Genomic DNA, 20,376 nt, shown 5'->3' on the forward strand with positions numbered 1-20,376 from the left:
AAATTTCTTTGATTAGCAAAGATTGCACAATAATTGAAAAAACATTGTAGCGTGCCTTAGCATTAGGGCGTTACATTAACCTTAATAAGAACAACTGTTATTAATTGAATAGGCCCAAAAACTAAATGGGCCTAAATAAATTCTATCAAGAACTATGATAATTTATTTTAGCAACAACAACCTATATGCATCTATAATAAAATTAAACACATAGGCTCACACAGACACACTTTGGATGGGTCCTATCATGTTGCTAGGTCATACACAGATGAAAGAAGATTGTAAATATACCTGTTACAAATTATTATCTTGACCAAGGGAGCCATCAGATCATTAGATCTGGCAAAAAGTAACCATGGCTATTTGCAATCAAGTAATAATAGGTTTTGAAAACTTACACATAAGCTAAAACACATACTCCTGCAATAACGTTAGTTGGATAGTTGGATGTAGGATTTATTTAATTTTAAATTAAATAATTAATTTCGAAAATAATTAATTAAATAAAAAAAATTTCGAAAAATTTAAAAAAAATTGAAAAATTAAAAAAAAATTCGAAATTTAATTAAATATTTAAATTTAAAATTAAACCTACAATTTTTGAAAAATTAGGTTTCAACCAACCTAAATATCATTTCAAAAATTTGCTAACTACTTTTAAATTTTATATGTTATTTTATGAATAAAAATTAAATTAAAAATTAGAAAAGATAAATGAATATCTTTTTCAAATTTTAAATGTAATTTAAATAAATAAAATAACAAAATTTCAAAAATTAGCAAAATATCTTATATCATTTAAAAATTACATGATTATAGTTATCTTATTTTAAATTTAAAATAGGATAAGATATAATCAAATTTTAAAATAAGATAGATTTTTAAGCAAGAAGATAGATACTAATTCTATTCAAATTCAAATTACACTAATATCTTGAATTAAATTTAAAAAAAAATTAAATTAATTCAAAATGATAATTAGAATTGAATTAGGAATAGTAATAGTATAAATATAGAACTACACAAAAAATCGGAAGTTAATTCCATGAAAAAGCATGAAAAATCGAAGAAAAACGAAAAAATTGTGAGCTGTACGGACAGTTTTCGCGATCGCAGGAAAATTTCAGCACAGCCTCGATTTTTTCAAATCTTGAAAAATTCATAACTAATTCAAATTAAATCGAAATTGAGTTCTGTAAAAAAGTAACTTGCTTAATTTTTTCCATACTATCTAATAAAAATAATTTCAGAGACAGAATCGCAATTATTCTTAACGAAAATTCACAAACATCAATCAATCATCAAATAACACTCAATACAACATGATACCATCCAAAAACATACAAACAATCGTTTTAAAGTCCAAATTTCTTGCAAGTAAATCAATTACCATGGCTCTGAGGCCAGTTGTTGGAAATTATTTTACTAGGATCTTAGATCTACTCACAAGTATGTTCATTAACATCCTAAATAAGAATTTTCTAAAACGATAAATTAAACACATATAAAGTTTAAGAAACCTTACATTGGGTGCAGCGGAATTAAATGACTCCTTCCGTTCAGATCTCTAACCCTTGTATCCTTTCTGTAGCAGAGTATTATCAAGATCTGAACCTGGATCTCTTTGCTGAATCCTTGATGCTGAATCTCTTTGCTGATGATCTTTCTTCACGATCTTCCTCACTATGATTGAGGTATTGCTTGATGTGTGTGGGCACTACTCTAATCACTAGGATAGGTTCGAAATATGAAGGAAGAATAGAGAGAGAGAGAGAGAGAGAGTGGCGGCTAGAGAAGAGAGAGGAGGCTCAGGTTTTTCTGATTCAGAAAGTGTGTAATTTTCCTGAAGCCTTCACTATCTATTTATAGCATTCCACTAGGGTTAGGTTTGAATTATTTGGCATTAAAATAATTAAAATATCAACTTAAAAAGCCTACAAAGGTGGCCGGCCATGGCTTAGTGGATTGGGCCTTGCTTTTTGCAATTTTGCAATTTTAACACCTTTTGTATCTGATTTTCTCAAAAATGCCAATTTCCTAATTCAACCAATTAAATGCCAATTCTAACTATTTAATAATTATAAATAATTATTAAATAATATTGTCATTTATCATATTTATTAATTGAACCATACAAAGTATCATAATTAACAAATATGCCCCTATTAACTCTTTCTTTACAATTTCGTCCTTACTTAGTGAAAATTTCACAAATAGACATAGTCTAACTTGTGAATTATAATTGATTAATCAAAACCAATTACATGAGTCTTACAAACAATATTATCTCAACTAGTGGGGGGACCATGGGTCTATATAACCGAGCTTCCAATAAGTAGATCAAGAATTTAGCACTAAAATTCACTAACTTATTAATTCTTCGTTGAATCCACGCATAGAACTTAGAATTGCACTCTCAGTATATAGAATGCTCTATATGTTCCACCATATAGACACATCATTAGTTATCCATTGTTATAATCCTAATGTGATCAATGATCCTCTATGTGAATGATCTACACTGTAAAGGGATTAGATTACCGTAACACCCTACTATGTATTTTATCCTTAAAACACTTGACCCCGTATAAATGATATTTCAGCTTATGTGAAATGAGATCTCCACCATTTATTTTCGTTTGGTCAAGCTCGAAGGAGATCATCCTTTGCTTACTATTCGCCAGATAGAAGCTATATTCCATGTTTATGCTAGCGCTCCCACTCAATTGCACTACCGTGTTCCCAAAATGTACGTATCACCCTAACCTAAAAGTAGGCTTAACTAACAAATCAAAGAACACGAATAGCCTCTTGAGATTGAGCCTAATCATAACAGGAATTTTAAGATCATTTGATCTAGGATCAACTTGGCGATATTGACTTGAATAGATTTTACGGTAAGTTTAATTAAATCTAAGTCAAAGTTCAATATCGGTCCCTTCCGATGCATACTCCATGCATCCAACCTGAGCTTTACTTTAACCAATGTTCTGGAAAGAACATAGTATTTCTCCAAATACAAGTAAACTCTTGTTGTAGATTATCATATCAGTAAAACCCTGTGTCTGATAAATCTAGGAAACTTTATTCGCATAGTCATGTTTACTTTCCAATGTGATGACAGCACAATAAACATGATCAAGTATGTGAAAAGGGTTTAAGATGAATTTATAAATCAAATAGACAAGCAATTGATAAAGTGAACCAAAACATACACAAATGAATGAAAAATACTTCTGTTTCTTTATTGATGTTGAATAAAATAGATTACATTGAAATGGAGTTTTATTTAGGTCATAAAACCTAACCTATCTTAACACTAGTAAAAATTTAGTCTTAAGTTCAATAGGTTATAACAAGTCAATGGAGTGAATTTGGTACTCAATTGTCCCATCTATGGATGAGTACATGTGGTGAAAATTGAGGGTTAAAGCCGAAAGGTTTTTTAATGGAGCTTAAGCTTAAGAAAACTCACTTAAGCTTAAGAAGTGTCTAAAGAGTGGTGCGACACTAAAACTCCACCTATATAGCCTAGAGAGTTCATGAATTGGAATTTTGCACATGGCCATTAACTTTGCAAGAGCAAGACATGCAGTCTCAAGTGAGCCTTAGCGAGGGTGTGTGTGTTATCACCGATTTGTACTAAAAGAATAGTAGTTCAATGCTACGGCAACCAAAATTTCATCAAACTTTGTGGTAATTACACTAAGATACATTCAAGTCGAAAGACATTTTATCTAATGCACCTAAGCAAGACTTCTTAAAAGTGTGTATTTAGTCAATAAAAGTGGGGGAATGTTATATTTTGATATAATATTTTTGATTGATTAAATAAATGTTACAAAAGTTACAAATTTGTTACTAAAGAGATAATATTTAATCTAGTGGGGGATTGTTATATTATTTATCACTATTATAATGTGTAGATTAAATATGTGTAACAAATTAATATGTAACATATGACAATTGTGACTATGAGTAACCTCCACCATTATCACCAACATTAAGAGTGTAAAAGGTGTTACACATCTTATATTGAAATTTTTAACTCTATAGGAGTTATGGTGTGCATGAGTTACATCTCGTTATTGAGTCCATAACATCCATGGAGGTTATGACTTATGAATTTGAATTTCAAATGATGATAGCCTAAACACTATATAAAGGAGTCTAATGTGCTCATTTGGGTGAAAAAATTTTCTATCAAGAAAGCACATTGCTAGAAAATCTTAAGGCTTGATAATTCCCAAAGCTATTTCCTAGAGAGTTCCCTTAGTGCTTAGAGATAAGGGAAATAAGCTTTTGGACAAATGTGTAATACTTTGTTCAAGTCATGGTAATCCTCACTATTCTACACTCAAGGTTGTGAGTGAGTGTTTATATATATATTTCTTCATATTATATATGTCTGTTATAATATTGTGTAATCTTTTCATTTCTTCTACCTTTCTTATATATAATATATATATAGTGTATATATATTATGTGTTGTAACCTTTATTTAATCTCTTTGTTGGTCCTTGTATTATATTGCAATAGAGTTGTAATATCTTGATTATCTTCCATTGTTATAAATTCTCTAACAAATTCAAGAGGTTGTTTGGAATAGTTGTCTTCCAAATTAATGTATTTTATGTATTTTGTAATTTGTACTTAATATTTTTAATGAAGTTACAGTTTTAATTTTTTTTTTTTTAAAAAAAAAAACTCTTACTTATATTAGTTGTATCGATATCTATCCACAATTGGTTATTTTTTGTAAACAACATCAATAATTATATGTTAATTTTTTTACTCCTATTAAATTTTAAGATTAAGATTCTCTTTATTTTTAATAATTTATATTTATTTTACGTCTAGCCAAACACAATTTAATAAAGAGAAATACTAAAGGGTATTATTGGTGCTTAGCACCCTTCTAAGTGGAGTATGGTTAATTAATTGCAAGATGGTACGTCTAGAAAGTGCACCACTAATACCCAATAATAATATTTTTTAATATATACAATTTCAAGAGCGGGTAAGGAAATTCTTATTAAGTCGGTGGCTCAATCTCTTCCTAGTTATGCCATGAGTGTGTTTTTACTTCCTTTAGAGATCTCTCGTGACATTGAGCAGTTGATGACAAGTTTCTGGTGGCAATCCTCTAACAAAACAAGTAAAGGCATTCATTGGATGTCTTGGGATAGATTAAGTCGTTCCAAGCGTAGTGGAGGTATGAGTTTTTGAAACTTAAGGGATTTCAACTTAGCTCTTTTGGGTAAACAAGGTTGGAGGCTCTTAACTTGGGGTAATTCTCTTGCTGGCCGTGTCTTTAAAGCAAGATACTACCCCCGTGGTTCTTTTCTGGATGCCTTGCTAGGTAACAATCCTAATTTTATTTAGAGAAGTATTTTGGAAGCTCAACACCTTGTTAAAAAGGGGGTTTGGTGGTGTGTTGGGGATGTGAGTCTTATAAATGTATTATCTCAACCATGGCTTCCCGATCCGGTTCATCCTTTTGTGAATTCTTCACATTCGGCCCTTCAAACGGCCACGGTCAGTAGCTTGATGAGTTGTGATGGATCCGGTTGGGATGTGGAAATTCTCAATGACTTATTCGAGGAGCGTGATCGTGATTTGATACTCAGCATTCCGACCGGTCTTACTCAAACAACTTATCACCTTGTTTGGTCTTGTGAGGTCTCAAGTATGTATAGTGTCAAAAGTGCCTAAAATCTTCTTCAACAACAGCGTGGGGAGTGGGATGATTCAGAAGTTTCTTTGTTTTGGAAGAAACTTTGGAGTTTAAAAGTTCCTCCGAAAGTTAAGAATTTACTCTGGAGGGCTGGTATGGCATGTCTTCGAACGTTGACACAGTTGAGAACAAAGCATGTGGATTTCTCCTCTCTTTGTCCACTTTGTCTAGGAACAGATGAGACTATTGTGCATTGTTTAGTTACCTGTCAAATGGTCCAGCTGGTATGGAACAGAGTGGGTATTGGAACGATTCACACAATAGGTACATCTTTTCTCAATTGGTGTATGGATTGCTTTAAGGTGTTAAATGTTGAGCAAAAATGTTTATTGGTCACTCTTTGTTGGGCGATTTGGGGAGCACGGAATGATCTGGTTTGGAATGGTAAGAATTTTTCGGCTGACAATATTGTTGCTTACGCAAAAGGTTACCTTGATCAATGGAGAAATGCTCGTAACTGCAGGTTAGAGTTGCCTCGTGTCTGGTTTACAGACTAGTGACGGTGCTGAGTGTTGGACAGTTCCACTGGTTAATAGAATCAAGGTCAATGTGGATGCATCAATTTTTGAAGAAAGTCGTAGTTTTAGAATTGGTAGGGTTGCCAGGGATGATAAAGTTCTTCTCTTGGAGGGCGTTTCTTTGCTCAAACGGGGTGTCATTCAACCTTTTGTTGCTGAGGCTTTAGGGGTTAAGGAGGCCCTTAGTTGGATCAAAGAGAAAGGGTGGATAGGAGTGCATGTGGAGTCTGATTGTCTCATGGTGATTCAAGCTTTACGGAGTGCTACTAATATGATTTCTTTGTTTGGTAGTATTGTTAATGACGGTAAAGCTTTATTAAGTGAATTGTCTAATGTTTCTGTTTATTTGTTAAATGATCAGCAAATAGGGTTGTTTATAGCTTTGCCAGAGCCGCTATTTTATACTCTGATAGTCGTTTCAGTTTGGAGTCTGTTCCAACTGATTTGTTACCTATGTTGGTAACGGAGTTTAATGGTTAATAAAGATGAATTTTCAATTAAAAAAAATAAATACAATTTCATACATCGCATTTCCTTAAAAATTACATAGGTATACAAATTTGTAAACTATTTCTTACTTACTTTTATTTATTTATTTATTTTGAACAAAATTTGTAAACTATTAGAATGTGGTTTATACGAAGATAATGGAAACGGAATGCTGGTGGGATATTATTGGTAAAAATTCAAAATCAAAATGATAATAACTTTCAAAATCAAAATCTTTTATTAGTGGTAATTAAAAATATCAATCCCACCATAAAATTTGGTTGTTAGTTTCTTTACCAGCGATAAGATAATATTTCTTATTTTGTTTTATAAAAAAAAAAAAGATAATATTTCTTTTTTTTTTTTTAAAAAAAAAAGTCATAAGAATAATATTTCAACAATAAAAATAAAAAAAATTGCAAATTAAATTAAAAATAAAGGAATAAGATTCTAAAAAGGAGGGGCACCAGCGGGCACTGGACTAGTCCACTAAAATTGAAATTTGAATCTAAAGACTCATTCAACAAAGTTAATCCAAATCCAGTTAGAAAACACCACACACCTCAATCACTTTCACTCTTTCTTTTTTTAAATATTATATGTTTTCCCTATAAAATGACAAAATTAGTTTCAATGAAAAGAAAACCCTACAAATTTAGGAAATTTTAATAACAATAAAATTATTTAAATATGGAAAATCCAATTATATCTATTTTTTTTTTTTTTGAAGGAATCCAATTATATCTATTTAAAATATTTAATAATAAAAAAAGCAAGAATAAGCACACCGCTCATGTTAAAATTACATATATAAATACCGAAACAAAGTTTCTCAGAACGCCAAAACAAATTGAATCAAAATCTTTTCAATCCCCAAAATCCCTCAAAGTCCCCCAAAAAACCATTCTTTGGAAAAACAAAACCATGAGCGCCTCTGATTCTTCCGCCATTGATATATACACGAATTCATTACCAGCTTTTATTTTGTGACACACCGAAATCCCTTTTTGTTTTGGAATTCATTCTTTTGATTTTTTCTTTTTGGTTTCGGCTTTCCTGAATTTTTTGTTGGTTTCGCCGAAATCGCAAACCGTAGATAATACTAGATTAGTTGCAGAGGCGAAGATGGCGATTATACTGAAGGAGAAAACGGCGGACGACGACATTTTAATGCCGCCGGTGAATTTCTCAATGGTGGAAGATGGCATTTATAGATCTGGCTTACCTCAACCCTCTAATTTCTCTTTTCTCAAAACCCTAAATCTTCGTTGCATCATGTAAGTCTTCTTTAAATACACACGAGTGCATGTTCTGTGTGTATATTTATATATATACATATATATTCGTAACCTCGTATATGTTTGGGAAAAGAAAACAAAGAAAGTGACAGAATAGAGAGAATTTTTTTATTTTATTTTTTTTTATATAAAAAGTAGAAAATTGGGGTTTTGTTGTGCTTAATTATTTTTGAGTTATTCTTTTCAATTAATAATATTCTCTTACACTTTTCTGATTTATTCGATTAATCCTTTGATACAAATTTTAGAATTAGAAAGATTGGTACTGTTAAGAGAAGACTAATATATTCTTTTGACTGATTTATTTGGCTGAATTTCCCTTTGAATTTGACTAAATTTTGTGTAATGTTCCAGATATTTGTGTCCGGAACCATACCCAGAAGAGAATTTGAAGTTTCTTGAGGCTAACAATATTAGGCTCTTTCAATTTGGAATAGAGGGCAAAACGGTATGATCTCTCTCTCTCTCTCTCTCTCTCTACGAATTTCCTGTCTTTTTCATTGTTTTTCTGTATCAAAACATTCCCTTTCTACTTTTCAATACAAGGTCTTTGAATGGGTGTAATCAAATGTCTTTCATTGCTTGTTGTTTTGCAATGATAAGGCATTTGTTTGTATACGTTATTTTAATGCTCTTATTTCAAGTTCCCAATTCCCTATGTGCGTTTTTGTTGAAAGTATTCCTTCATAATTTAGGTGAACAATAATAAACTATTTTTTTCCCCCGGATCACTTTATTTATTTTTTTTTTATAAAGTTGGTTGATTGAATTCTTGCTTTGAAAGAAACAGTTCTCTTAAGGTGCTAAAGTAAACTAAAGCATTATTGTATTTCAATTATGGTTTTATGTCAAGATTGGGAATCTGTGGGCTTGTAGATTAAAATATAATTAGTGACAACTGTAAAGAGCTAACATAGCATGCAATGTACTTATTTGCTATGTATTGTTTTGAAAATTGAATATCTTAATATGTGTGTGGTGCCTGCCATTGTTGTTTAAGGAGAATTATTTAGTTGTCAGAATATAGTTGAATTCAGTTTCTGAAATTATTGTTAATGACGTGTCAATAATCTACAGGAGCCCACTGTTTCTCTTCTCAAGGATGCTATCATGGATGCTCTGAAGATCTTAGTCGGTACTTAAATAATCAGAAGAAAATCATTTCCGTAGTTTATTTAGTTTATTAATCTCTTAATTAAGTTTTGAGTACTTTCTAAATTCTACTTCTTGGTGTTTGCAGACGTGCGAAACCATCCAGTTTTGATCCATTGCAAGCGTGGAAAGGTATAAGTTCATTCATGCGTTATAGCCAATTAGCTTTTCAATATCACTTTTTTTTATTAGGATTGTCTGTGTGTTTTCCACTTGGTACTAGGTGTGTAGTTAATAAAATACTATGTGCTCCACTTTTCTAGTTTCTATAGTTAATGGACAACGTGTACTCCACTATTTGATAGTGTAGCTAGTAACATGTGTCTGCATGAACCAAACAACCATTGCTATCTTGTTCTAGGTCATAGTTTTGGTGACCAATTCTTTATCATCACTTACATGTGCTCTTATTAGTTAGTAATTGAGTTGGAAACTTGTCATATTTGATATATCAACTAACCATATTACCATTTTCGTTTCTGCAGCATAGGACTGGTTGTCTTGTTGGTTGCCTGAGAAAACTGCAGAATTGGTGCTTGGCTTCTGTGTTTGAAGAGTACCAGCGGTTTGCTGGTGTGAAATCTAGGGAAACAGACAAGAAGTTTATTGAGTCATTTGATGTGCTCTCCTTGAGGCATTGTCTTTACAGCATCATCTACCGCTACCATGGCTATGGTTCCAAAAAGAGAAGGCTTCTCTACAAAGAAGATAATGTTCAGAAGCCCCAGATGACTTCAGTTTAGCCAACGACTCCATAGTTTAGTTCTATTTTCTAATTAAGTTCTTTCTTTATGTTTGCATATATGATACATATATATGGTGATTCCCCACTATTAGTTTTTTCTTTTATTTTCATTTTCACATTAGGTTCTTTGGATTAAATCAACCATTGTATACTTCATTTTCAACCTCGAGTGTTGATTTTTTTTTTTTTACATAGGAACGAGCCAATTAGTACGGAAATTTCATCATCTTTAGATTTTGTGATTACTTTCCTCAGATTTTATTTTAGTGTTTGTTTTCCATTAACTGACTGCCCTGTATTTGTTTATCTTCTCGGTTTTGAGGGTTTGATCTTTGAAGACAAACTTTTCTCGTCATATGAATTTGGTCTTTCATTTTGTATATATGGTTTGTCTTAATAAAGTAAAACGTGATTGCGAACTAAACTAAAGATATTGGAATCAACTTTCAAGCAAGTTATCTTAGGAAAAAAAAAGTTAATGCTTTGATAATGACAAATAAAGCCAAATAGTAAGTTTCAACTTTCAAGTGATACATCATTATCATGTACAATTTATAATGCAGATTTTCTAAATTCGAATCTTCATTAAGTACAGGTGAGAGAGTATGTTACTGGGTTTATTTATTTATTTATTTATTTTTTGCGGGGAGACATCTCTTCTACATTAATTAAGGGAATTTTGATTTTATATGCTTAAATAATTAAAAAATCTTATTATTATACCAAAAACTTAAACCATAAAAAAATTATACTTTTTTTTTCAAAATCCCAAAAATACCCCCTCACAATTCTCTCTCTCTGCATCATCTCTCTCTCTATCTCTCTCAGCCAACTCTCTCTCTCTCAACTCACAGTCGGACCCAAACGCCACCCACGAACCCAAACCCCATCGGACCCAAACGCCACCCACTCTCGGACCCAAACGCCACCCACTCTCGGACCGAAACCCACTCTCTCTTCCTATCGCAAAAAAAAAAAAAAAGTCCTACGGCCGATGGTCGGACCTTGGGGTCCGATGGGGTCCGACCAATCGGACCCATCGGATCCCAAGGTCCGACCATCGGACCTCTCTCTTCCTCTCTCTCGAAATCCGAAAATAAAAAAAAAAAAAAAAGTCCCACAAACTCGATGGTCGCGTGGGTGGCATTTGGGTCCGAGAGTGGGTGGCGTTTGGGTCCGATGGGGTTTGGGTTCGTGGGTGGCGTTTGGGTCCGTGAGTTGAGAGAGAGAGAGTTGGCTGAGAGAGATAGAGAGAGAGATGATGCAGAGAGAGAGAATTGTGAGGGGGGTATTTTTGGAGTTTTGAAAAAAAAGTATAGTTTTTTTATGGTTTAAGTTTTTGGTATAATAATTAAATTTTTTAATTATTTAAGCATATAAAATCAAAATTCCCATAAATAATTATACATACACGATTATAGGGACTAGAACAACACTTTAATGCTGTTTCAAAAAAAAAAAAAAAAAAAAGAACAACACTTTTATGGATTTACTATCCATTGTGAATTTATATCAAAAATCCTTTTTTTTTTTTAATTTTATTTTTTATAATAACGTTAAATATCTAAATCATAATATTTATGGTTAATAATTACTGTATAATTATCTTAAAAAAAATTACTGTATAATTCTTCTTTATTTGTTGTTATTATTATTATTATTATTATTAAAGATATGTGTTGTAACTCTAATATAACATTTATTATTATAAAACTAATAATAAAAGATTATTATAGAAAATATAATTAATAAAAAATTTAATCTACATTACAATTTAATAGTCTCATTATAAGTCAATAATTTAAAAATAAACTGGATACTCAAATGAATTTTATCTAGAGAGTTTATAACTTTATATTGTATACCGACTTTTTTAATTTTATTATGTTTTATTATGCCACAAAATAATTTACAATTTTACTGCTTTTCAAATATTTTATACCGACTTTTTTTTTTAACTTTTATTTTGTCAATTTTGTTGCTAGAGATTTCTTTAAGGGAGATTTTTATTCATTTTTATTATATAAAAAAGTGTAAAATTGGTTGAGGTAATGGGTAATATCACAATAGATTTTCTTTTTAGTTATTATAATTAATAAAAATAAGAGTACTTTGCGGCATAAATACTTAAGTTTAAGTGTCACTCTGTATGTTAAGCCATTATATCCACATGTCAATTTTTTATTGGTATATTTGAACTAATTTTTTTAAATAATAAAAATTTAATGATTTGGACCAATTAAGAATTGTCACGTGGCAATTTATTTAACTACAAAATTATAACTTAAGTATTATTACTACAAAAAAATTAAACTTAAGTATTTTTTTACAATTGGGAGTTAAACTTAGTATTTATACTGCAAATTACTCTAAAAATAATGATTAAAGTTGTTGTTTCCCTCCCTTGTACATTTTGGGTTATATATGTGTGGTTATATTAGTATTTTTTTTCATTCTAAATTTTTATTTTTTCTTATTCATCTTCTTCTTCTTTTTTTCCTTTTTTTTTTATATATATATATATTTTGTGTTTAAAAATTCACACATCTTTCTTTCTAGTGTTTGTTTTTGCTTTTTTTTTCTTTGTATTTTCTATTTTTGTTTCAGTTTCTTCTTCTTTAAGAAATAATTCAAAGAAAAATTCCATAACCCTACATTTTCTATAGTTTCGAAAAGAAAATTATTTGTTCATTCTCTAGAAAAGAGAAAATTAAAACGTTTGAAACCGATCATTGAAGAGATTTAGATTCTGACTTCGAACTTAATGATAAAAATTTTGAGATACCCAAAGTGTCGAAAGTATTTATGTTGATTTTATGTTATTTTAGGTTTTTTTTTCCTTTTTTTGCTGTAGATGTTCTAGGTTTTTTGTTCTCTGATCTATGTCTTTTGTTCATTTTAATTTATTTATTGCTATTATGCATTTAGTATTTTTTATTTCTTATTATATGCATATTTTTAATGCTTTTTAACAGTTTTGTCGTTATATGGCTTCTTCTTTTGAGTTATTTTTTTTTTTTAAAAAAAAAAACTGAATATACGTTACCCCAAACTCATTATTTATTGATATTCTCATCTCCATCATTTTCAAAAAAAAAAAAAAAATCTTCTTTTCAAGCTTTTTTTTTAGTTGTTTTTCTTCTTCATTTGTTTGAAAGATTGATCCACGCTTTTTCAATTATGGTTACCATTACTTTTTTTTGCTTTTTCATCTCCATCATCTTCAAAATAATTTTCAATTTCTTAAGCTTCTTTTTCAGTTTTTATTTTTTTATTTTTTGTTTATGCATGTTCAGTCTCAGATATCGATTTGGGATTTTGCTCATCACTCTCCGATTTTGTTACATTTTATGTGTTGTTGTTTGTACGTGCTATTCGATTTTCAGTATTATATCTTGATTTTTATGTTTTTTAACAGTTATTTTTTAGTTGTTCTGCATTATTTTTATTTGCATTTAGGGTAATGAGAAATTTTTCAAGGTGAAAATTCATTCTCGTGATGTTATGAAAGTCTCTACTAGCAAAAGAATTATTGAGGTATAGTATTTTTCTTTTGTGATTTTATTTGGTTATTTTATTTTATAGTTTTACTGTTGTTTTACAGTTATTTTAGTTGATTTTTTATGTTATGTTATAAGATTGGAATCTGAAATACTTACGTTCTGATTAGAATAATAGTTATTTTCTGACCGTTTTGGTATTTCTCTGGTGGTTCGGATCGAAGGTGTTGAAAATGGAGGCTTCGTATGTATTTTGGGGATGTGTATATTATAAAAGAAAAAAATTAAGGTGGGGACACTAATTTTGTAAAAATTTCCATGTGTCAGTATAAAATATAAAACTATCCCAAAATTCAATATTTTTGTAAGTTCCTCTTTTATTTAGTTAGCAAGTTAAGTTTATTTTTAAAATTCAGTTAACTAAATTGTATTATGTATTGAAATAATTTTATAGTTACATTTATTTTATCTTATTATTTTTTTTTTTAAAAAATGTGTATTATTTGTTTGATTTAAAAGTAACTTGTAAATTTTACTTTTGTTTTATATATATTAATCAATATATATAATAAAAAATATCATAGATTAAATATATGTTATAGAGTTTTATTTAAATATTACTATGAAGTGTAGTAAATAAAACTATTTCATCTATGCATATATGTTATACTATATGAAAATTAATTAGATCTTGTAAACTTAAACATGACTAAATATATAACTTTGAAATAATTAATTAGCAATTTAAATGCTTATGAATTTTACCAATAAGTTATGTAAGTTTTTTTTTAAAAAAATTTATTATAACTTATTAATTTTTTAAATAGACTTTAAAATAACATAAATATTTTTATAAAAGCAAAATAAAAAAAGGTAAAGTAAAAGTGTTTAAAATAACAAATTAATCAATATAATTTAAAAATAAACACATAAATTTTAAAGTAACACAAGTGTATAAAGTAATTGGTAAATAAAAATAATAGCTTATTATATTATATGACAACTCATTAATTTCAAAAATAAACTTTAAAGTTACTCAAATATATTTTAAATAATATGATAGCATGATATCTTAAAAATAGCTAATACATTATTAAGATGTTTACAAATTAGTTTTAGATGTAACTAAATTATATTTCAAATTATATAATTTAAAAATAAAGTTTTTTACGTAAAAATAACTAATTAGTCTCTTATCAGCATTATCAGTAACCAAAAAGTTACTTTTAAAAAATTAGGAAAATAATTAAAAATATATATAGTTTTGAATTAATTTCGTTTCAGGCATATTATTTTAGAATTACAGTATATTTTAATGACGTGGTATTATTGTAATTGAGATTTATTAAAGTATTTTTATAAATAATTTATATTTCAAGTATTATTGAAAAAATTTCTACTTTTTATGTTTATATATTTAAATAAATATTATATTTTTAATTTTAAATATATAAAAAAACAAAAAATACAAAAGACAAACTAGCCCATTACTACTATGCATGGCTGGCTAGGTACTATCCTATTTTACCTTGGGCTAGGTCGAAACCAGAAGAGTGATGGACCCAAAAGAGTAAATATCCACATGACGCAAAAGTAGGTAGGTCCATAAGCTATCCAGGTCCAGCCCAAGAAATCTCAAAGTGATGAAATTGCAAAAGAGTGAAGAGTTGGATAAGGGGATAAGGTTTCTGGTCCACACATCATCTAATGAAATCCAAGAATGAGAGAGAGCCACAATTTCCATGGAAGATCTATGTAATCAAATAAAGTGTTTTTATGTTAGGGTCTCTGCAACTCCTCATTGAGACTTGGACAGTTTTCTTATTTTTTTTTTTTGGTTGTGTAAGTGAAAGTGTAAGTGAGAGGAGCAAAAGGCATAATCATGGCCTCAGCAACTTCTTCACCAATGCTCAAATCCAACTTCACTTCTTCCCCACTCTCAAGAGCTCTCCTATCCCCCAAAGGCCTTTCTTCTTCTCCTCTTAGGCTTTTCCCTACCAGAAGATCCTTCTCTGTAAAAGCTGTTCAATCCGAAAAGGTAAATCATACATCTATCAAATATAAACTATAATGTTACTTAATTGTTTACACACTTGCCATTGTTGTAACTAATAGTGTTTGCTTTGGTCACCATTTATTATATTTTTTATCTAAAATAATCTAATTTATACATTCAAAATAAATAAATAAATAATAATTTATTTTGTTGCATGTGAAATTATAATTTGAAGTAAGTTAAAAAAAAACAAAAACAAAAAGAAAAAAATTAAATCACGCTCTTAATTCATGATTTGTTTTGTAAGTAACTTTAAGCAAATATTTTATAAAAGCTTGTTGATTTTGATACTTGACTAGTTGCAGACGAAAAACACTCTAGTCTGTGCTCCAAATTTTAAGCATATAATAGTATAATAGAGATTTTTTTTTATTATTTAAATTGAGATTATATCTTATTAGGATTAAATTATGCAAATGTTATTATTTAAATGAAATATTTTTGTAAGTTAGAAATAACATAAGAAAACCGGCCAATAAGTTGTGAGTAATTGATTGAAATTCATTTGGCTAAAGTAGCTAGCGTTTGGTTTGGTCACAACAACTCGTGACAAATACTATATTATTAAGTATATTTGGTAATATGTAATAACAATGAATAATGTTGTGTTTTCGTAGGCACCATTCCAAGTGATTCAACCCATCAATGGTGACCCTTTCATTGGAAGCTTAGAGACTCCAGTAACATCCAGCCCATTGGTGGCATGGTACCTATCCAACCTCCCAGCATACCGGACCGCAGTGAACCCACTTCTGAGGGGAATTGAGGTGGGCTTGGCCCATGGGTTTCTCCTGGTGGGCCCATTTGTGAAAGCTGGGCCTTTGAGGAACACACCCTATGCAGGTGGAGCTGGGTCATTGGCTGCAGCTGGACTTGTTGTGATCCTAAGCATTTGCTTGACAATGTATGGAGTTGCTTCATTCAAGGAAGGTGAGCCATCCATTGCTCCTTCTTTGACCCTAACTGGGAGGAAGAAGGAGCCTGATCAGCTCCAAACAGCCGAGGGATGGGCCAAGTTCACCGGTGGATTCTTCTTCGGTGGAATTTCGGGTGTTACTTGGGCTTTCTTCCTCCTCTATGTCCTTGATCTTCCCTACTACTTTAAATAGAGACACTCTACTTCGTATTTATTTTCCTTTGAAAAAAATGACCACTTTATCATGTATTAATGTTTTAATGAAGGAAATGGAAAAACATTTGTATATTTGACTTTCTACTACTTTGCCCCCTACTTTAATTTTCAAGTTTCTCTTTCAATTCTTTGTATATATGAGTACACACTCGCCACTTTCTAAAATGTTTGATGTATATATCTAACACTTAGACATCTTTTAAAACTTCTTTTGGAATTAATTACAATATATTTCTGTATATCATTTTTCAAAAAAAAAAAAAAAATTAAATAGAAAAGGTAGCTCCATCTTAGAAAGAATTAATCATTAATTATTATAAAGAAAGGTACATTTTAACCAATTATACTTTGTGTAGTGAAAATGCCAAACAATATGACATATCTATGTATATACATAGAGAGAAAGGTGATGTAATAATCTACAAATTTATATAATTACGCATAGGCACTATAATAATAATCACAAATATATATCACAATTCACAACATATATATAAATGAAAGGTTCAAACATATTCACCCCAAAAATAGTACAAAAGAAAAGAGAGAGAATTTTGGAGTACTTCAATATGACTTAAGTATATGTATTAGTCCTGAATGATCTTAGATACAATTTTAAATATATGGTGGTGATGGATTGATGTTTCTTATTATTAAGAGGCAGAGCCCTTAATAACAAGAGGTGGTTGATTATTATTATTATTATTATTATTATTATGAGGATGTGTAGTAGCCATGGATGGGAACTGAAAGGATGATGTCCAAGGAACAACATCAATGTCATTATTGAGCAAATCAGGAGAAATAAGATTCTCCCAACCTTTAACGGCGTCGTTATGTGTTGTAGAACCGTCCCAACCTATGTGTGTCACGTGCTTTACATCAGTTGGTCCTCCTATTTCCATATCCATCTCCAGTTCTTCCATTTCTTCCTTGTAAACTGTCACGTGCATGCATATATCAAATATTTAATCTCAATATATGAATGCATTCAATCACAAATTCGGACTAAATTTATAATTTTAACCTATATATATATATATAATATATGATAGTAGAATCTTGATAAATTTAGTCAAAGTTCGTATCCTATATTCATACAATCTTGATAAATTTAGTTATGTCGAAATCGCTTACCAAATATTTGAGAGATGTTCTTGAAACCCTTGAACAGCCTATTGATTCCGGTTGATATGTTTGGCTTTAGAGACCTAAATGAGCTCTTTGTACTTTCACCACCTGATGATAAGCTCTCATCATCATCCTCATCGTCCTCATGATTGTGATCATATTCTTGATCCAATTCTTTAGGCCCTTAATAAACATAACATACATGAACATGTGAGATGGGTTTGTGTCAAATATAGCCAACCTAGAAATACAGAGATATATATATATATATTTATATATAGAGAGAGAGAGAGAGAGAGAGAGAGAGAGAGAGAGAGAGAGAGAGAGAGAGAGAGAGAGAGAGAGAGACTTATGGGATAAGAAGGGTTTGTGTAAGTCTTGGATGACGACGATCTTCTTGGTTGATGTACACCAACAGCCACGCTTGATTCAGAGACACAACCAATAGAAAATGGAAGAAGTACAAGTCTTTCCATTCTCTCTCTCATTTTTGTTCTTTCTAAGATATATAATCAAAGAGAATGAAAGAGAAAGAGGCAGATCAGAAGATGATCAGTTAGGCTCAGACAGAAAGAGAAAAGAAAGAAGAAAAATATACGGTGTTTTGGTTGATGAAACGCAAACTCAGAAGTGGGAATTGGTTTGTTATAATATATAAGGTACATAACTCATATATGGCTTTGATATCAAGTTACAATAATTTTACGTATAAAAAGTCAAGCTACAAACACAAGCTAGTTAGGTGGAAGATAGAGATAACACAAAAACACAACTAACTAAAGGGTATGTTCGGACGTAGAATATATTATATATATATACATGTCTTTGTATAATGAAGTTTAACCTAACATGCAATCATCAAATTCCAAACCCACGTGTCTACATTGAACGTACATAAAATGACATAAAGAATATAATATAAGTATGATAATTAGTTAATAAAAATCCACTGCTACTTTGAGTTCACTTAAGTTTTCTCTATACGGTGGGGTCACTACTTCACTTACTTCTCTTGTATAGAAAGCCAATATCTCTTAATTTAAAATTTTGTTGTTTTTTGTTTACTTAGTTTGAACTCAACACACGAACAACATTGAAGAAGTATATGCTAAGCTATCTTGAAATATTTTGTTGGGTGTTTTAAAATTACTTTGAGCTCTCATGGCATTGTAGACTGAATTGGGTATTTCTTCAATTCAAAGAAGGAGAGGATATGATGAGGATGATGAGTTGAAGGAATAGAAAATGATTGTACAATTATATATTATTATTATTTTGTTGAGGCAGCTATATAGCTTACATTACATTACAGGTAGAATAATAGTACCCACTGCCACTAGCTACGAATATTATTTATTTATAACCCCCAAAACACATAAATTAAACGGATAATAATATTGGTACCCCACTACCTTATATTCTCTTCATATGTTCATGTGTTATTAGAACAAATCCCCAACAACCTCCAAAAAAAAAAAAAAATTAGTAATAAAAATAAAAATAAAAAATTATGTGGTTAATTCATAATAAGTGACTTAATAATAATTAGGGGTTTTTTCATAAATATGGAAAAATGTAGTAGAGTTTATTTTTAGGGGTTTTTTCATTTTTACACTTCAAAACAATTTTGTTTATATTTTTACGGAATTCTACATAGAAACTCCTATTGCAACTAATGGAGCAATCTAAATCGCAACAAAAATCTGTATAGAAACCCACATATAAACCACCGGAGAAACCACCTTAGAAACCCAAACCGTAAATTTGAAAAAAAAATAAAAAATAATGTATGAGGTAATTTCCCTTACTTTTATATGGCATAAATAAATAATACAAAAAAAATATGGGATTAAAAAATAATTATATTTTAAAATATGGGGAAAAAATAATAAATAAAAAGTTAGTGGGGTACAGAAAAAAATTTTCGGAAATTTTTTTTTAGTTGCTGAAAAAGTCGTCGGTGACAGAAAAATCGCTAAAAAAGTTAGTGTCACTGGAAAAGTCACCGGGAAAGTTACCGGATAAATCACCATCGTCGAAAAAGTCACTGAAAAAGTAATTGTCGCCGAAAAAAGTCACTGAAAAAGTCACCAAAAGTAAATGTCTCAAATATAAACAAAAAATAGAACCAATTCTATAATATAATGAATAAAAACATATAATTCAAACAAGTTATAATTGAAATATAACTTGTTCTGTAACATAATAAAATAAAAACAAATAACACGAAATAACTCAAATCAGTTATAATTAAAATAAACTCGTTCTATATAACAGTGTTATAATGAATAAAAACAAATAACATGAAATAACTCAAACCGGTTATAACTAAAATAGAACTGGTTATATAACATAATGAATACAAACAAGTAACACGCAATAAGTCAAACCGATTATAATTAAAAAATATAGAGGAAATCAGTTCCTAAAACACTGAAACATAAATTAAAAACAAAACTAGTTTCATAACAAAATATCTCATAACACATAATATCTCATAAAACTGATTATAATTTATTTTTTAAAAAAATAGAGATCAATTTCAAATAAAATATTGAGACATAAATATAAAAAGAACCATTTCCATAATAAAATAAATAAACATAAATAATAACACA

The 20,376-nt window shown here is 29.8% G+C and overlaps 4 protein-coding genes across 4 annotated transcripts; 3 read left to right on the plus strand and 1 right to left on the minus strand.

Moving 5' to 3' along the window:
• Positions 1-5,832: 5,832 nt before the first annotated feature.
• LOC133034186 (uncharacterized) lies at positions 5,833-6,735 on the plus strand. Its single transcript, XM_061109226.1, has 3 exons — positions 5,833-6,200; positions 6,274-6,560; positions 6,617-6,735. The coding sequence occupies exons 1-3, from the start codon at positions 5,833-5,835 to the stop codon at positions 6,733-6,735; spliced, it is 774 nt and encodes a 257-aa protein (XP_060965209.1).
• A 769-nt stretch (positions 6,736-7,504) lies between these two features.
• Positions 7,505-10,223, plus strand: LOC115721353 (tyrosine-protein phosphatase DSP3). The gene is made up of 5 exons (XM_030650633.2): positions 7,505-8,021; positions 8,397-8,490; positions 9,120-9,177; positions 9,283-9,326; positions 9,680-10,223. Exons 1-5 carry the CDS (start codon positions 7,870-7,872, stop codon positions 9,935-9,937), a joined length of 606 nt encoding a protein of 201 aa, XP_030506493.2. The 5' UTR covers positions 7,505-7,869; the 3' UTR covers positions 9,938-10,223.
• Positions 10,224-15,081: 4,858 nt separating this feature from the next.
• LOC115719040 (photosystem I reaction center subunit XI, chloroplastic) lies at positions 15,082-16,711 on the plus strand. Its single transcript, XM_030647924.2, has 2 exons — positions 15,082-15,477; positions 16,113-16,711. The coding sequence occupies exons 1-2, from the start codon at positions 15,322-15,324 to the stop codon at positions 16,602-16,604; spliced, it is 648 nt and encodes a 215-aa protein (XP_030503784.2). The 5' UTR covers positions 15,082-15,321; the 3' UTR covers positions 16,605-16,711.
• Positions 15,292-18,638, minus strand: LOC115719041 (CRIB domain-containing protein RIC4). The gene is made up of 3 exons (XM_030647925.2): positions 18,108-18,638; positions 17,765-17,941; positions 15,292-17,567 (listed from the first exon to the last, which is right to left on the minus strand). The coding sequence occupies exons 1-3, from the start codon at positions 18,244-18,246 to the stop codon at positions 17,281-17,283; spliced, it is 603 nt and encodes a 200-aa protein (XP_030503785.2). The 5' UTR covers positions 18,247-18,638; the 3' UTR covers positions 15,292-17,280.
• Between the last annotated feature and the right edge of the window lie 1,738 nt (positions 18,639-20,376).

Source organism: Cannabis sativa, chromosome 2, assembly GCF_029168945.1.
Source record: "Cannabis sativa cultivar Pink pepper isolate KNU-18-1 chromosome 2, ASM2916894v1, whole genome shotgun sequence".
Taxonomy (NCBI): Eukaryota; Viridiplantae; Streptophyta; class Magnoliopsida; order Rosales; family Cannabaceae; genus Cannabis; species Cannabis sativa.

What these genes read in the sequence shown, in the direction of transcription:
- LOC133034186 (XM_061109226.1), top strand. Translation starts at nt 5,833, where the DNA reads ATGGCATGTCTTCGAACGTTGACACAGTTGAGAACAAAGCATGTGGAT. An exon ending in AGAAATGCTCGTAACTGCAG is followed by an intron (nt 6,201 to 6,273) that starts GTTAGAGTTGCC and finishes ACTGGTTAATAG; the next exon opens with AATCAAGGTCAATGTGGATG. An exon ending in TGGTAGTATTGTTAATGACG is followed by an intron (nt 6,561 to 6,616) that starts GTAAAGCTTTAT and finishes TTAAATGATCAG; the next exon opens with CAAATAGGGTTGTTTATAGC.
- LOC115721353 (XM_030650633.2), top strand. Translation starts at nt 7,870, where the DNA reads ATGGCGATTATACTGAAGGAGAAAACGGCGGACGACGACATTTTAATG. An exon ending in CTAAATCTTCGTTGCATCAT is followed by an intron (nt 8,022 to 8,396) that starts GTAAGTCTTCTT and finishes GTAATGTTCCAG; the next exon opens with ATATTTGTGTCCGGAACCAT. An exon ending in TGCTCTGAAGATCTTAGTCG is followed by an intron (nt 9,178 to 9,282) that starts GTACTTAAATAA and finishes TGGTGTTTGCAG; the next exon opens with ACGTGCGAAACCATCCAGTT.
- LOC115719040 (XM_030647924.2), top strand. Translation starts at nt 15,322, where the DNA reads ATGGCCTCAGCAACTTCTTCACCAATGCTCAAATCCAACTTCACTTCT. An exon ending in AAGCTGTTCAATCCGAAAAG is followed by an intron (nt 15,478 to 16,112) that starts GTAAATCATACA and finishes GTGTTTTCGTAG; the next exon opens with GCACCATTCCAAGTGATTCA.
- LOC115719041 (XM_030647925.2), bottom strand. Translation starts at nt 18,246, where the DNA reads ATGAGAGAGAGAATGGAAAGACTTGTACTTCTTCCATTTTCTATTGGT. An exon ending in AAACCCTTCTTATCCCATAA is followed by an intron (nt 17,942 to 18,107) that starts GTCTCTCTCTCT and finishes ATGTTTATTAAG; the next exon opens with GGCCTAAAGAATTGGATCAA. An exon ending in GAACATCTCTCAAATATTTG is followed by an intron (nt 17,568 to 17,764) that starts GTAAGCGATTTC and finishes TGCACGTGACAG; the next exon opens with TTTACAAGGAAGAAATGGAA.